Source organism: Nicotiana sylvestris, chromosome 7, assembly GCF_000393655.2.
Source record: "Nicotiana sylvestris chromosome 7, ASM39365v2, whole genome shotgun sequence".
NCBI classification, from domain to species: Eukaryota; Viridiplantae; Streptophyta; class Magnoliopsida; order Solanales; family Solanaceae; genus Nicotiana; species Nicotiana sylvestris.
The window spans coordinates 46,555,770-46,571,759 of NC_091063.1; the positions used below are offsets into that span (position 1 = coordinate 46,555,770).

Consider the following 15,990-nt stretch of genomic DNA (forward strand, 5'->3'; position numbering starts at 1 on the left):
TTGGTATGGATATTAAGAGTCATCACCCCAATAAGGACAACTAGTTAATCTACCTTCGAGAGCTAAACCCAAATATAGCCAATAACCATATATCATGGAATAATATATTTCCTCTTGTTATATGGAATATCTGGCTAAATATGAATAACAATAATATTAACAACACATCGAATGAAATCTCCTTAAATCTTGTCTTAAACCAAGCCACTAAGTATAAACTACTGACGGAATGGGAAATTAAATTAGATAGGCAAATTCCTGTTAAATTCTGTTGGGTAGCACCTCGTAGAGGCTGGTACAAGTTAAATATAGACGGGGCCTTTAAAGAGGGAGTTACACATGGTGGAGTAGGGGGAATTTTTAGGAACTCCAGTGGAGATTGGATCCTAGGGTTCCAAATGAGAACTTACTCAAGAGCACCTATTGAAACAGAACTTCAAGCCCTCTACCAAGGACATCACATTGCTCATGAGATGAAAGTATATCCCTTGGAAGTAGAAACAGATGCTACACATGTAATTATTTATATTAACAATGAATGTATAACTTACGATTCTATCATTAATATATGCATGTGGTTAATCTCCAAAATGGGCATGGTAGTGATCCAACATAACTTTCGTCAAGGCAATGAAGTGGCTCACCTTTTGGCTAAGCATGCAACTATACTTTCTAGTTTCAATAAATGTTGTCTTTTGGCTATTCCTCCACCATATATCATGAGCAGGATGTTGGCGGACAAATGAGCAGATGTTTATGATAAAACTATTCTATTAATAGTTATAGACATCTAGCAAAGATTGGTAATCAGCATACTATGCATAGATTATCGTCTCTATGTAGTGATCCCCAGGATCAGAACTGTTGGTGAGTAACTTCTATTAAATAAATTTTCAGTTCATCAAAAAAAAAACTCATGAGGAAAAGGGAATCATTCGAACTTTCAAAGATAGAGATCTAGCTAAGTTATTTTCCACGTAGGCTCCTTTAGACCTAAGAAAAAAGTATCCCTGATAACATCCTAGGAAGTTCAAATTTATTCAAGGACAAGGATGAAGCTTTGGAATCTCAAAGAGGACCTTTAACAAGATCTCAAGCTAAAAAGTTACAAAACAAGATCATTGGACTTCAGGAAAGATTAAAGAAGTTGTTAGTTGGGAGGAAAGCTTAAGGATTAAGGATATGAATTATTTAGGTGTTACAATTATTTTTATGGCCCATATTCATGTCCAATAAGATGTGGATTAGATCCCAAGAAATATCCTTTGAAGAAGGTCCAAATCAGGCCACTGTTGGACCAATTTAACACCTAAAATGTGTCCAAACTTGCAGCCCATGAAGTCCTACATAAAGCCACATTTTTATAGCATAAAAATGACTTACTTGATGTCCAAGGATGATACAAAAGTTGTGCTAGATGTTGAGTGCAAGTTGGTGCCAAGTTGCTTGCAAATTTCCTTCAAGATTTCCAAGATTTTTAAGATTCTACCCAAGATTGCTTTCCTCGTTAGTTAAGATTATGTTTTCCTTTTTCTAAGATTTTTGGAATTTCTTTCCAAGATGACTTGGTTTTTATTCCTAGTATTTTTCTTTTCCTAAGGTAGTTGAACTTGTTGTCCAAAGTAATTTAGCACTCTTGTGTGTGGCTACTCTTGGATTTATTCTTCAACCTTTAAGATTCAACTTAAGGTGGTAAGATTAAACCATTTTCGAAATCTTAGATCACTTCTAGGTATTCAAGAAAGGTGATAAGTTTAGGCTTATTGTTGTTCTTGTTATTCTAAAGGGTCGGGTTTCACAATCTGTATCTTGGTTTTAAGTCTCTATCAAATCCGATTAGTTCTTCGTTAGCTAATTGTTGTTGTTAGGATTCAACTTCAAGAATAGACTTCTTGAATTCAAGAGACTCTTTCTTGAATTCAATCTATCTTTAATTTCAGTCTTCTTTTTTGTTTCTTTATTTTCGTCTAGCTTCCGCATATTTCTTGGTTTTTCTTTATTAATTCTTGAATCTCCTATCGTGTTGTTATCAATCCCCTAGTTATCCAACCCCAATGGTGAACTAGCAAATCTACATAGTTTTATGGGGAAAAAAGGTAATTTTGAGTAGGAGTAATTTTTTGAGAAGCAGGAAAAAAAAAATTTCACCAAAAACACTTTTTTGAAAAGCATATTTGAGAAAAAATATAATTGGAAGCAGTTTCTAAAAGTTTGATCAAACACTATTTACCATTTAAAAGTGTGTTTTCAAATTGATTAACTAAACACAAATAATTTTTCACCAAAACTATTTTTTTTGGAAAACACTTTTAGGAAAAAAAAATTTCAAAATAAGCTAATTTTAGTAATTTGGTCAAACAGACTATTAGTAATCTCCAAACTTGATAAGTTCAAAACTAGCTAATCCGGCGTTTATTTGAGTTTTTGGATAAATAGCTTTTTCAAACTCAGTTTTTGAATTTTGTCCCTAAAGAAAAGGTGTACACACACCTTCGTCCCACCAGGGGACAGGTGATACAACCCAGTAGTCAATAAGACACAATTCAGGTCGTAGTGTCACGCATTCGAATTCTAGTAGTTTTATTACCTTAATCAAGATCCCAGTCAACTTCAATGAGGCAATCAACTGGAGAATAAGCGAAGAAAAGATAGCAGTAAAGAGGAAAGGCAAGGTTTTAAGAAATATCAGGTATAGAAATTGGTTAAAGATTAGGTCGATAATAATTTATACTCTAAACATAGAACTATAAAAAGGAACTTCACTTGAACTTGACTTATTTGAGACAGCAACCGAGTGAATAAGTTAAGGGCAACCAGCAACATCAAAATCAAGCATACAAACAGAAAATTGTAACAATTTCTGGATGATTTTGCAAGGTTGAATTTAGATGTAATTATTCTTATTGTAACCTCTGTTGACTAATTACATGATGATTTTTCACATTCAAACTGGTCTTAATTTTGAGAGTGAAAACGAAAATTTAGATAGAAACTTTTTTTTTTTTTGGCTTTTCACCTAGTGTTGGGTAATCGCATTGGGGCCTAATTAATTTGCGCTAAAATTTTATATTAGGAGTAAAGTACTCCTTAACAAATACATACCCAAGATTTTAATCCGAGACCTCTGATTAAGAAAGAAAAAATACCTCTGACCAATTAAGAAGGAAAAAGTACTTAACACCCTACCACAACTTTCCTCATAACTTGGAGAGAAACTTCATTGTTCCAACTTCCAAATGTGCCGATTGATTTTCTTTTATACAAGAAACGTACTCATTACTTTTCTTATTTTATTGGGTGGAGGGGTCCATGAATTAAAGGAACGAGAAGGAAAAAAGGGAAGAAGACGAACCATGCACTTAATTGGTAATAAAGATAAAACTATACTCGAATATCTGATTTCCCATTTTTGCACCCTTTTGTTTTTGCTTCACTTTTCTCCTCTTCAAAGTTGGTGTCGGTGGAAAAAGAAAACGCGACTCGCTTTCTCTTTTTCATATTTTATCTGTTGTGGTGGTAAAGTCTAGAAAGAAACACCATTGCGGTTTTGGTCTTTAAACTTTATTTTTCTTTCTGTTTATTAAAAAAAAATTAATCAGGCATGGCGCGTGTTTAAGTTGATTTCGGCTTTGAAAACTATTACAATAACATATTCAGTATAATCTCACAAGTAGGATCTGCCTTGTGAAGGTAGATATGCTATTTTCCATAACCTTCGACTCAAGAAAAATATAACCACAACAATTTAGATAAAAAAATACGACTAAAGAAAATCTAAGTAAAAGGAAGCAGTAACTACAGCTAGAGAAAGATAACCGAAACTAGAAACGTCAAATAGTATTAGAAATTTAACAATAGAAAATACAATAATATACTAGTACTACGGGTACAAAAAAGCAATACAGGTACGAAAAAGAATTACTCTCGACTACTTACATAACCTACTACCCTAATTCCCGATCTACACACCCTCCTATCGAGAATTGTATCCTCGGCAAGCTGAAAATATGTCAAGTCTTGTCTAATCACACCTCTCCAATACTTCTCGGCCTACCTCTACCCTCCTTTGCCCCACCATAGCTAACCTCTCACACCTACTCACCAGGGAATTTGTGCATCTACTCTTCACATTTTCGAACAATCTCTACCTCGCTTCTCACATCTTGTTTACCACGAAGGTCACTCACACCTTATCCTGAATGTCTTCATTCCTAATTATATCTTTCACAGTATGCCCACACACTCATCTCACCATCGTCATTTCCGCTATTTTCATTTTTTTGAACAAGAAAGATTTTGATGGGCTAACACTCAATCAAATATAATATAATCAATCTAGCAACCACTTGGTAGAACTTAGCTTTGAGTCGGAGTGCCCTATTACCTCTTTGCCTTTTCTTTTCCCTTCAGAAAAAAGCTTTATAACTTCCTATTTGGGAAAAAAGGAAGACAATAGTCATACTTGGATTCCAACAAATGAAACCAATAACTCACATAGTGAGTGTATTGTGTGTGTACATTCTTGTCTTGTTTAGAAAAAAAAAGTCTGAACAATCACTCTCTATTCTCTAGCCTTCTCCAGTCTTTTCTTAGCACTTCTCAGATCTCTATCTATTACAAAACCAACGGTCAAATTCTGAGTCTCTATTCATTAACTACAATTTCTTCATATTTATATTTATATAACCGTTTCTTAAACGGCCACCTCCATATTTACATTTCATTCTCTATCACAATTCCTGTAACTGAACAAAACAAATGTCTCCCAAATTCTCACTTTCACTCCTTCTATTCTCTCTAATCTCCACCCTTTGTGCTGCCCAAGGCGGCGGCGGCGGCGGCGGAGGGGGGACGGTTCAGTTGTGGTGTGTGGCAAAGAACAACGCAGAAGATGCTGCACTTCAATCGGCGATTGATTGGGCTTGTGGGCCTGGAGGTGCTAATTGTGGGCCTATTCAGCCCGGTGAACCTTGCTATGACGCTTCCGACATCCAGAAAACGGCGTCGTATGCTTTCAATGATTACTTCATCAGGCATGGTATGACTGAGGATGCTTGTAATTTCGATAACAACGCTGCTCTCATTTCTATAAATCCCAGTGAGTACTTTACTTTTCAATTTTCATTTCCGTATAATTTCGTTACTGAAATTGTTATTTAATTTGTTTTTCTGATTTCTGTTTTTGTTGTATAAACTTTTTTCAGGTCATGGTGGATGTAAATTTCCATCCAGGTAACTGTTATCGATTGTGCTAGAAGATCTTACTGTTGCCTTAAATGTGAATTATTTATTAGTATATTACTAAATCTTATGAGTAAAACTTAAAGTAGAGTAAATAGAGTTTTATATGGTAATTAATCATTTTTAAAAATGAAAATGGAATAGTATTAGAATCAATCAAAATAGAATAAAAGCTTATATTTGATTCAGGTTCGAGGATATCAACTTAACTTTGCGAAAAAAGAATGAAGAAGATTTGCTATATGCTTTAAGGTTGTTATTATGGCTCTGCTCTTATATAGGCCTTATTAATTAGAAACTAATTTGGCGTGTAACATGAGACAGAGCTGGACTTAGAATTTGAAGTTCGGAGGTACACTTTTGGATTTAACTAAAATATGCATCATATGTAGGGTGTCAACTACTAATATATCATTATTTTCTTAAGACATATACATATATACATGAAATTGTTGGCATAGGTCCGCCTCTGAGTCATGAGAGCCTTCTTTGGTTGGTTTTTTGGTTATGCTTGATGTGGTGCTTAATTTTGCTGGATAGGATCAGAAAGAATGTGCTAATCATATTCTTATTCTATAATCCAGTTGAATCGGATAAAACACTACATATATCGCAAGTTTTATCACATTTATCTGTAGGATTTTCTCAAACCATTAGAAACTATCTATCTTCTCTGTAGTATTTTGGTGTTGCTTTATGATCTCCGGTATAGACTTCAGTTTTTGAGGTATCTTTGTGCATCGTTGTGCAGCAAAAATGGGAGTGGAAATTTTAGTGGGTCAACGAATGTGGGATTAGGTCCGGCTTCAGAAGATTTGAGTAGCAGCAGTTATATTCCCAGGATCTATATCTTGATGGCAATCAATTTGCTGTTTTCAAGTCTGCTGATTTTGTGACAACGTAAGAATCTAGTCTCAGTCCCACTGTATGTAGTGTAATTCAAACAGTTTTGTTGGGCAGCTCAAGAGCTGCTGCAGGTAAGTGATGTTGGTTCCACGGGCTCTCCGTAATCATAGAGGCCAGAATTGAAGAAATATCCTAAAAATATGTCTTCTTATTTGTTAATCAAGATGCGGTATGTAATTCTAACTTTAGAAATTGCAATTAGAACTTTCTCCTTGATTGCAAGTCTGAACTGCCATTGTAAATCTGAGCATTCATCTTTAAAATGAGTTCCAGTTACTTAGGGTCGTTTGGTAGGGTGTATAAGAATAGTACTGAATAAGGTGTATTAGTAATCTTGAGATTAGTTATGTTGGTATATCTCTTATACATTTGTTTGGTTTGTTTGGTGTATTAAAAATAACATGCATTGCATAGGGGTGTTTACATGCTTATCCATGTATTAAAAACTATGGTATTACTAATGCCATGGTTTGCTATGTATTAGTTGTACATAGGATAATACCAAATAAATTAAAAAATACTACCAAATAAGGGATTAATACATATTCCCTCTGTTCCAGTTTATGTGAACCTATTTCCTTTTTGGTCCGTTCCAAAAAGAATGAACCCTTTCTAAATTTGGTAACAATTTAGCTTAAAGTTACAACTCTACCCTTAATGAGAAGCTTTTATAACCACACAAATACTCGGGGCCCCATTTGGACTTGTTTAGGACCACAAATTCCAAAAGTCTTCATTTTTTTCTTAAACTCCGTGCCCAGTCAAACAAGTTCACATAAATTGGAACGGAGGGAGTATATTATTTTCCCCGAATACATTCTATCAAACGAACTCTTTGTTTAGTCCCAATGAGACCTAACTGTACGTGCAAGGCTGAGGTGCATCTTTCTTTACAATAAATTGTGTCAACATAGTATGTCATTCCTGGTGCTAGTGAATAACTAGTCATTTTCATCATATCACTAAAAAAAAGGCCGAATACATACGGAGACACTTAAAGTTGGCACGATCTTTCATTTAGACACTTTATCTAAAGTTTGTTTCATTTGAACATTTTAACCATGTATTTACTGTATCATTTAGACACAAAATTTTTAGGCATCCATACGTAATAGATGCGTGAAATTCACACGCCAGGGTAACCAATAAGATGGAGACACGTGGATTTATTAACAATTAAAAAAAGACTTTAGAGAAATAAAGCTGAATAAAAGAAAAACAAGAATCCCAACCCACCCCTCCCCTCCGTCATCTTTCCCAACGACCCCCACCCCCTTCCTTTCCATCTTCATCTGCAAAATAAAGTACTCCCATAACCATGGCTTGGCTTAATTCTAGGCCACATTGCCGGAAATGGAGTTTCAGTCCAAATCGAACAGAACAAATGCAAAATTTTGCAAAATTCTTAGATTTCACCGGAAAAGTTTGTACTTGGGTTTTTTGAAAATCTGAAAATTAGGGTTCGAAGTTGGTTGGGTGTTCGAGTTTTTGGTTGTAAACGCTGATACGAGGTGAGGTCTAAAGATTTGAGCTTTGATTTGAACTGTTTTTCTAGGGTTTTGGGTTCGAAACTTGAACTGATTGTTCGACGAAGAAGACGAACTTAGGTCTTTTGATTTTGCGGTTGTTTGTTCGAATTGATCACTGGGGCTTGGAATATTTTAGAGTTTTCATTTCAAGTTTAAATCATTTGGTGAAGATTTGAGTGAGATTGGTTCATTTTGGGTCTGCTGAAGCACAATGACATTCTTGGCTTTCACTGGAAAAGTTCAAGCTATTTTCATTCATTTTGCTTCTCCTTCTTCTTCTTCTTCGTTTTAGTGTCAGTTCTCTGCTTCTTCTTCTTCATTTCAGTTCTGAAAGGAATGGAAATAGCCAAGAATCTCTGCCAAGAACTTTTCCTTGGCAAACAAATAAGGACTTGATAACAAACAAACAAATGTCATTGTGCTCCAGCACTGTCATATTCCTTTCCAATAAGAATCTCTGTTATTTCCATTCATTGTGCTTCTAAGTACTACTGTATTTTATATGACAGTTTTGAAGAAAGTACTACTGTATTGAACTTTTCGTTTTCGGCTGAATTTGAATCTGGTATGGGATTCGAAAGAAGAGGAAAATGAGTCGGAGAAGATGACGGAAAGTGGAGGAGTCAGAGAAGATGACTGAAAGTGGAGGAGTCGGAGAAGATGACGGAAAGTGGAGGGGTGGAAATGGTGGTGGACATAAAGAAGAATAAGGAAATAAAAAGAAAACAAAAAAAATAATCTGTTTTTTGGGCTTTTCACGCGCCCATATTGGGTGAAACTCACTCTATGTGCCAACTCAGCAAGAAGTGTTTAATTGGAACAAAGTTCATATAACGTACGTGCTCAATAGGAACTCTCTTAAGTAAAGGTGTCTAAATGAAAGATCGTGCCAACTTTAAGTATCTCCATATGTATTCAACCCTAAAAAACTGAGTAGCATCAGAATTTCTTTTTTGAAATGAAATTTATGGGTCAACTGATTGTATAAAACTGGGCTGCTTATATGTGGACCTAGAAAGCTGAAGTTTCCCCATAAAGGGCTTATTTGGTGAAGTGAACCTTTTAGTTTACTGAACTAACGTCGTATTAAGTTTGGTTTGAGTTTGTAAGCATTTAAATTTTGTTGAATTTAAATCGATCAAATAATGTGGACTATATTTTAAATATATTAGTCAAAATAATTATATTTTGATTGGGCGACAAATGATGAGCCCACTTCATTAAGCCAAACATATCATCTTTCTAGAGGTCCAGTTTGTTGCCACGGGTCAAATGACGTGTCAAATAGAAAAACCATCATGCCACATATCAAAATGACAAGGCATGCCAAGTCAAATTAAAAGACCAATAAAATCGCGCCGCATGTGCAAGTGATATGTTCTGGCCAATCAAATGCGGCCTTGTGCTTCAATCTGATTGGTCGGAAAGAGTTTATTCTCATCACAACTCTTCCCCCACAGCTATAAATAGGATTTTCATAACTCAAAAAAGGGATCAAAAGTTACAACAAAAAAACACAAGAGAGCTCGTTAGAGTCGTCAATATGGGCTTGGCCTGCTGGGCTAGCCCAACACAACTCGTGATTTAATAGGGTTGGCCTAAGATTTTTGGAGCCCATTTAAAAATGAGGGTTTTAAGCTCGACCCAAGTATGTCTGTGGCCATGAGGCTTGACCGAGGTTGGGCTGGGCCAGCCCGTGGGCTTAATAAACATATATAATTAAAAATATAAAATATAGGGAACAAAAAATAACAAGAAGAGTAGTCCAGTCTCAAACTTGTAATATTTTTTATGTGAATTTAAATATTTTTTGTTCTTAAAATTTTAGTTATTTCTTAATGTTTAACTAATTAACTTTGCATATAATTATAGATTTAGATGAAAATAAAGATGTGAAGACATCTCTATTTTAGAAGAGGATTCAAATGTGCTTGATAAAGATGAGCACCTTGAAAATATTTTTGAGTAGTTTGTTTTAAGAATTGACTTTTAATGAATGAAATATTTTTTTTTGGTTTTATAGTAATATATTATAACAATTTCAAAAGTGATTAAGTTTTGCAAAAGTGGTTAAATTTATTTTCTATATTTTAAATTTAAGTTTTAACCTAGAGAATTATAATATATAATTCTCTAGGTGGAAACTTAAATTTTAAAAAAAATAGAAAATAAATTTAAAAATGGTGGGCCAGCCCGTGGGGGCCCGTGCCCCATGTAGAGGCTGACCATTTTAAAGCCTACCAAAATAGTGGGCCAGGCCAGCCCGTCCAATGCCAAAGCCCGTGTGGGCTGGGCTAGGCTGGGCTGAGCCAACCCATATTGACAGCTTTAAAGCTCGTGGATCAAATGCCACAATTCTTCGCAAACTGCAAGTGTTCAAGCATTCAAGCACTTCAACACAAATTTCAAGTATTCAAGATAAAAAAGGAAGTCAAATCAAATACAAGGCGTTCAAGATCAAGGCTTGCTCGTGATAAAATTCGTGGCAACAATCACAACATTCGCGACGGCTAAATCAAATTCAAATTCAAGATCAAGCTCAAAGGCCCTTGAATTTATATTGGAAAAACAGAATCAGAGGAATCATAAAGATTGTCACTCAAATTACTTGAAATCAAATACAACGATTGTTGCAATATTTTTTTGGTCTCGATTATTTTCTCCTGATGCAAATTTATTGTCTACAAATTCTGGCATGCCTAATGGGACGATCTCTACCTCTCATCTCAACTTTTCAATCACCAAAGTTCAAGAACATCGAAATGGCTTCAAAGAAAATTAACTCCAGATCAACTTCTGCCAAGGCTGCTAATTCCAGATTCTATCCTGATGCGGAAAGCATCCTCGATGTCACCTTTGGAAGCTTTGGACCGACTACAAGGAGAAAGGTAAGCTCTTTAGGACTACAAGCACTCCAAGTGACGTCCGCACCAACCCCTATTTTCGGATCTTCATCCTCAAAAAGAGCAAGATCTTACCAAAAGTTCAAGAACATCGAAATGACTTCAAAGAAAATCAACTCCAGATCAACTTCTACCAAGGCTGCTAATTCCAGATTCTATGCTGATGCGGAAAGCATCCTCGATGTCACCTTTGGATGCTTTGGACCGACTACAAGGAGAAAGGTAAACTCTTTAGGATTACAAGCACTCCAAGTGACGTCCGCATTAACCCCTATTTTCGGATCTTCATCCTCAAAAAGAGCAAGATCTTACACAAACGCACCTGAAGGAGGAAGCGATGTTGCTGAAAAGATTAAGAAAACTCTTGCTCTGCTTGACATCTCCGGATCCAAGAACTCTACTGTGAAGGAAGATGATGATGCTTCAAGTGATGGATTCTCTCCACTTACACCACATAGCGTAAGCCAATTGAGGATCAATCTGTGTGACAATCCATCGTCTACAACGTCTACATGCAAGCCATGGTGACAAACACTTCATCTATAGAGGAGTAGACGGTGACCAAGTGCATACAAAATCAAGATGCTAGAATCGACAAGCTAACAGATAGGGTGAGAATATTGATGGAAGAAGAATCCACCCTCGCACCTGGCAAGCTCCCAGAAGTTCCCTTCTCCCCCAAGACAAGTAGTATCTACTAAGGCTATCTCTGTCTCATCTGAAGGGATGATTCCTATTGATCAACTAAAAAAGTTCATTGAAGGAACTATTAAGAACAAGTATGAAGTTGCTGCCAAGTCCTTCCTTACATATCCGTACACTGCAAGGGTCGATATATTGAAGATGCCTACTAGCTATAAACCTCCAAAGTTTTAATAGTTTTATAGTAAAGGTAATCTAAAGCAACATGTGGCACACTTCGTGAGACGTGCAATAATGCTGGGACTTATGGAGATTACCTCGTCAAGCAGTTTGTCCGCTCGCTAAAAGGAAATACTTTTGACTGGTACACAGACCTCAAGGCTGGATCTATTGATAGCTGGGATCAACTAGAGCAAGAGTTACCTCAATCGCTTTTATAGCACGAGACGTACTGTGAGTATGATAGAACTTACAAATACTCGTCAACGAAAGGGTGAACCAGTTATCGACTTTATCAATCATTAAAGGAATGCAAGCCTCAACTGTAAAGAGAGGCTTAGTGAAGATTCTGGTATAGAGATGTGCATCCAAGACATGCATTGGGTATCAAGCCTAGCTCATTTGAAGAACATGCAACTCGTACCCATGACATAGCCTCTAATGGAAACGGAAGGCTGCCTATCTATGAGCCTCGCAAAGGGAACGACAAGTAAGAAGTCAGGAAATGGAGCAAACTTGCACCCAAGTCAAATAAAGACATCAAATAAAGAAGTTATTCAACACATCACCTATGAAGTTCACAACGAAAGTGAGCAAGAAGCAGAGTACGAAATTCACTTCTTTTCAAGATAAGCCAAGTGGGAAGTTGACTCTAAAAGAAATGCAAGAGAAGGAGTACCCATTTCTAGATTCTGATGTGCCAACAATTTTTGAAGAATTCCTCGAGTTAAATCTCATTGAGCTTCCAGAGATGAAGCGGCCAAATGAAGCTGGTAAAATGAATGACCCAAATTACTGCAAATACCATGGACTTGTGAGCCACCTCTGGAGAATGTCTTCAAGGACAAAGTTATGGACTTGGCTCGTGAAAAAAAGATCGTGCTTGAAGATGAGAAAGCAAGCGCAAACCAAATCTTTATCACCTTTGGCTCATTTAGTCCGGATGAATTATGTGATTTTAAAGAAAGTAAAGATGAAGAATTACGGGAGAACAACAAAGTTGAAGTCAATGAATCTGATGATGATGAAGGTTGGACGTTGGTGACTCGTCGTTGGCGCCACAGAAGGAGCCCACGAAAAGAACCAATAGAATAACCAACAAGGAAAGTGATGGTAAAAAGACCAAGAAAATAGAATCTAGTTAGGCGTTTGAAGAAAGCAAAAGTTGAGGTGCACTACCCTCAAAAGCCACGAGATCACCTTGGAGGATTTCTTTCCATGTTGGTTCCGCATGAAGATTTCCCGTGATGGTATTGAGGCCTCTTGTTGCAATGCTGATAAAGGGAAAGAAAAGAGTGATGACCTACCGTTAGCACTATCTTCAGAAAATCTCATAGAGTCTATTCCTCAAGAAGTTAACGCGTGTGAGGAAAAAGTTACGTTCACAAATGATGATCTTCTACTAGTTGTCACGACCCAAAATTCCACCACAGGCATCGTGAGGACACTTAGTCTCTCTAATACTAGTTAAGACGATCTTAATTACAATTCAAGCCCTTTTTTAAATAGATCGAATATTCAAACAACCTCCCAAGACTGGTAATACAAAGTCATGAATTCTAACTGAATACATATAAGGATCTCAAGGATCGGATATACAATACTGTTCGAATAAAAGTTGACAGTTTAATAAAATGGAAAGACTCCAAGGGACTACGACGATCAAGCAACTCTACTCTTAATCCATGCGATCACACTCTAGCTCTATACAAGTTCGATATCTCCAATACCTGGCTCTGCACAAAAATGTGCAGAAGTGTAGTATGAGTACACCACAGTTAGTACCCAGTAAGTATCAAGACTAACCTCGATGGAGTAGTGACAAGGTACAATCAAGACACTCACTAGTTTAATAACCTGTGTAATATATGGCATACAAAAATAATAGGAAACAAATAGAAATGATAGCAACAATAATCAACCAGTGATATAAACAACAGGGCAACAAGAACACCGTAAATATTGCTCAACAAATAATGAACACAAGTACAACCAATTAAGCAACTCCTTTAACTATAAATCTTTCACATATAAGTTTTTCAAATAATAATCTTTAGAATATAATCCTTTTCAATAAATATATTTCGAATATACTTCCTTCAAATAAATATCTTTCAAATAAATATCTTTGAAATATAATTCTTTCAAATAATATTTTGAATATAATTCTTCAAATAAAAGTCACCTTGTGACACCTCATTTCATAATCATAAAATATAGATCTCAGCCCACTTTCATATTTTTCATAACATGAGTCTCAGCCCACTTTCATATTTCGACTACACCTTGTGCCCATATTTCTATCACAACCGCACTGACAACTCACGTGCCAATAATAAAATCATCATATTTTTCCCGGCACCTCGTGCCCAAATTTCTTTTATAATCTCACGGACAACTCACGTGCCAATAATTAAATTACTATATTTTCTCGGCACCTCGTGCCCATATTTCATATTACATCTGCACGGACATCTCACGTGCCAATAATATAAACTATCTGGCAATAGCCACAGGCTCACAATTTCAACAGGAATTAGACTATTATCAAGTTTACCGAAACAACAAGACATGTTGCACAATAGATAAAATAAACACAAGAAAAATCATAACATCACATGAAAATCACCAACACAATAACCCCACATCATCATATAAAAATAACAACACAATAATCTCACATTGTCACATATCATCCTTGACAATAGCCACCCTTATCTCTCCTATATCCACCCGTATCACTCAATATAATAGCTACCCTTATCCCTACGCCCTGACAATATCAATAGCCACCCTTATCTCTCCTTATAATAGCCTCTGTTATCTCTCCATATAATAGCCACCCTTATCACTCTGCCTAGACAATGTCCCAACACACATAACTACAGTAAAATGCCACACTTATACCCACATAATATCAACAGTGGAATGCCACCCTTATGTCCTCATAATAATAGCTCAAATCACACAATAATTTACACGAAATATTATCACAACAACACAATACAATACTTCATATCACAAATTGCCCATAGACCACAACCAATTCCAAACATACAACAAAATTAATTAATTTCACAGCAAATAGCCCGAGGCTCCACACAACGTATATAAAATCTCAAAGATACAACAAGGATGGAAAAGTAGCTCAGCATAGGACAACGCCTTCTTTAATCCAAATTTTCGATGATTATATTAATACCTCGTTTTAACTTATTTAATTAATTATTTGCAGATGGAAAGTCCATAATGTAATTATTTCTAGGAAATGTCAACTCAACAAACACACGGGATTTACATAAAAATTAAAGTGGCAATCACACCAAATTCTCATATAAAAATAATTTCGACAAACAAGGATTGAGGTATGGCAATAAAGGATTTAATTAGTGCCAACAATTTTTCAATTTTTTACATAAGGTTACCTACGAATTTTAACCGATATAATTTGTACATATAAATCAAGTACGTACTTGTCACCTCGCGTACATGATTTTCAATCACACAATTTCCACATAAGCTCAATGCCTAAGGGGAAATTATTCCACACAAGGTTAGCAAGAAACTTACCTTTTTGAAGTTAGGCCGATATTCCAAAATAGCTTTCTTGCTTGAATTGACCTTCGGACAACTCAAATCTATCCAAATTAATTGTATAACTTCATTAAAATTCATCGGAAACAATCCCGATAATAAAACATCAACTTAAAATTTTATATTAAAAAATCAATCAAAAGTCAATGCGGGGCACGCCTCTCGGAACCCGACAGAGTTTTCACGAAACCCGAACACTCATTCATATATGAGTTCAATCATACCAATTTTATTAAATTCCGATAACAACTCAGCCTCCAAATTTTAAATTTCCGTTTTTGAAAGATTTTGCAAAAATCCCAATTTCTTCCATTTAAATCCAAATTAAAAGATGAATATAACCATGGATTTATGAAATATAATCACTTTCAGATATAGAATACTTACCCCAATGTTTCCCTTGAAAATCTCACGAAAATTGCTTCCCCCGAGCTCTAAAATAGTCAAGAATGAATAAAAATGACTAACTCCCGAATATAAGCTTCTTTCCAGGCAAGTCGCATCTGTGAAATGTGACTTGCCTCATTATTTCTGGGCAAAACAAAAGGCAATACTAACCTTCAGTAAATCGGGCATAACTTTTTGTACAAATATCCAAATAATGAATGGTTTACCTTTCTGGAAACTAGAATCAAAGAGATACAACTTTCATGTTTTGATCATCTTCAAATTCCTCATAGATTGCGAGACATAACCTTCCAAAGTCAGCCTTATGCAACAGAAATTTCTGCAAAAACCAGCAATTAACAATGGCTTAGAAATGGCCTAAAACCACTCCGAAACTCACCTGAGCCGCTCGGGACCCAGTCTAAATATAAGCAAGTCCCATAACATAAAACGGACTTAGGCGAGGCCTGAAATCACATCAAACAACACTGAAACAACGAATCGCACCTCGAATCAAACTTATGAGTTTATGAAATTTTCCAAATTCTATATCTTGTGCCGAAACGTAT

The 15,990-nt window shown here is 35.8% G+C and overlaps 1 protein-coding gene across 1 annotated transcript; it reads left to right on the forward strand.

Moving 5' to 3' along the window:
* The first annotated feature begins 4,358 nt into the window (after nucleotides 1-4,358).
* On the forward strand, nucleotides 4,359-6,576 carry LOC104214610 (PLASMODESMATA CALLOSE-BINDING PROTEIN 5-like). Its single transcript, XM_009764305.2, has 3 exons — nucleotides 4,359-5,098; nucleotides 5,205-5,232; nucleotides 5,993-6,576. The coding sequence occupies exons 1-3, from the start codon at nucleotides 4,759-4,761 to the stop codon at nucleotides 6,135-6,137; spliced, it is 513 nt and encodes a 170-aa protein (XP_009762607.1). The 5' UTR covers nucleotides 4,359-4,758; the 3' UTR covers nucleotides 6,138-6,576.
* Nucleotides 6,577-15,990: the final 9,414 nt, after the last annotated feature.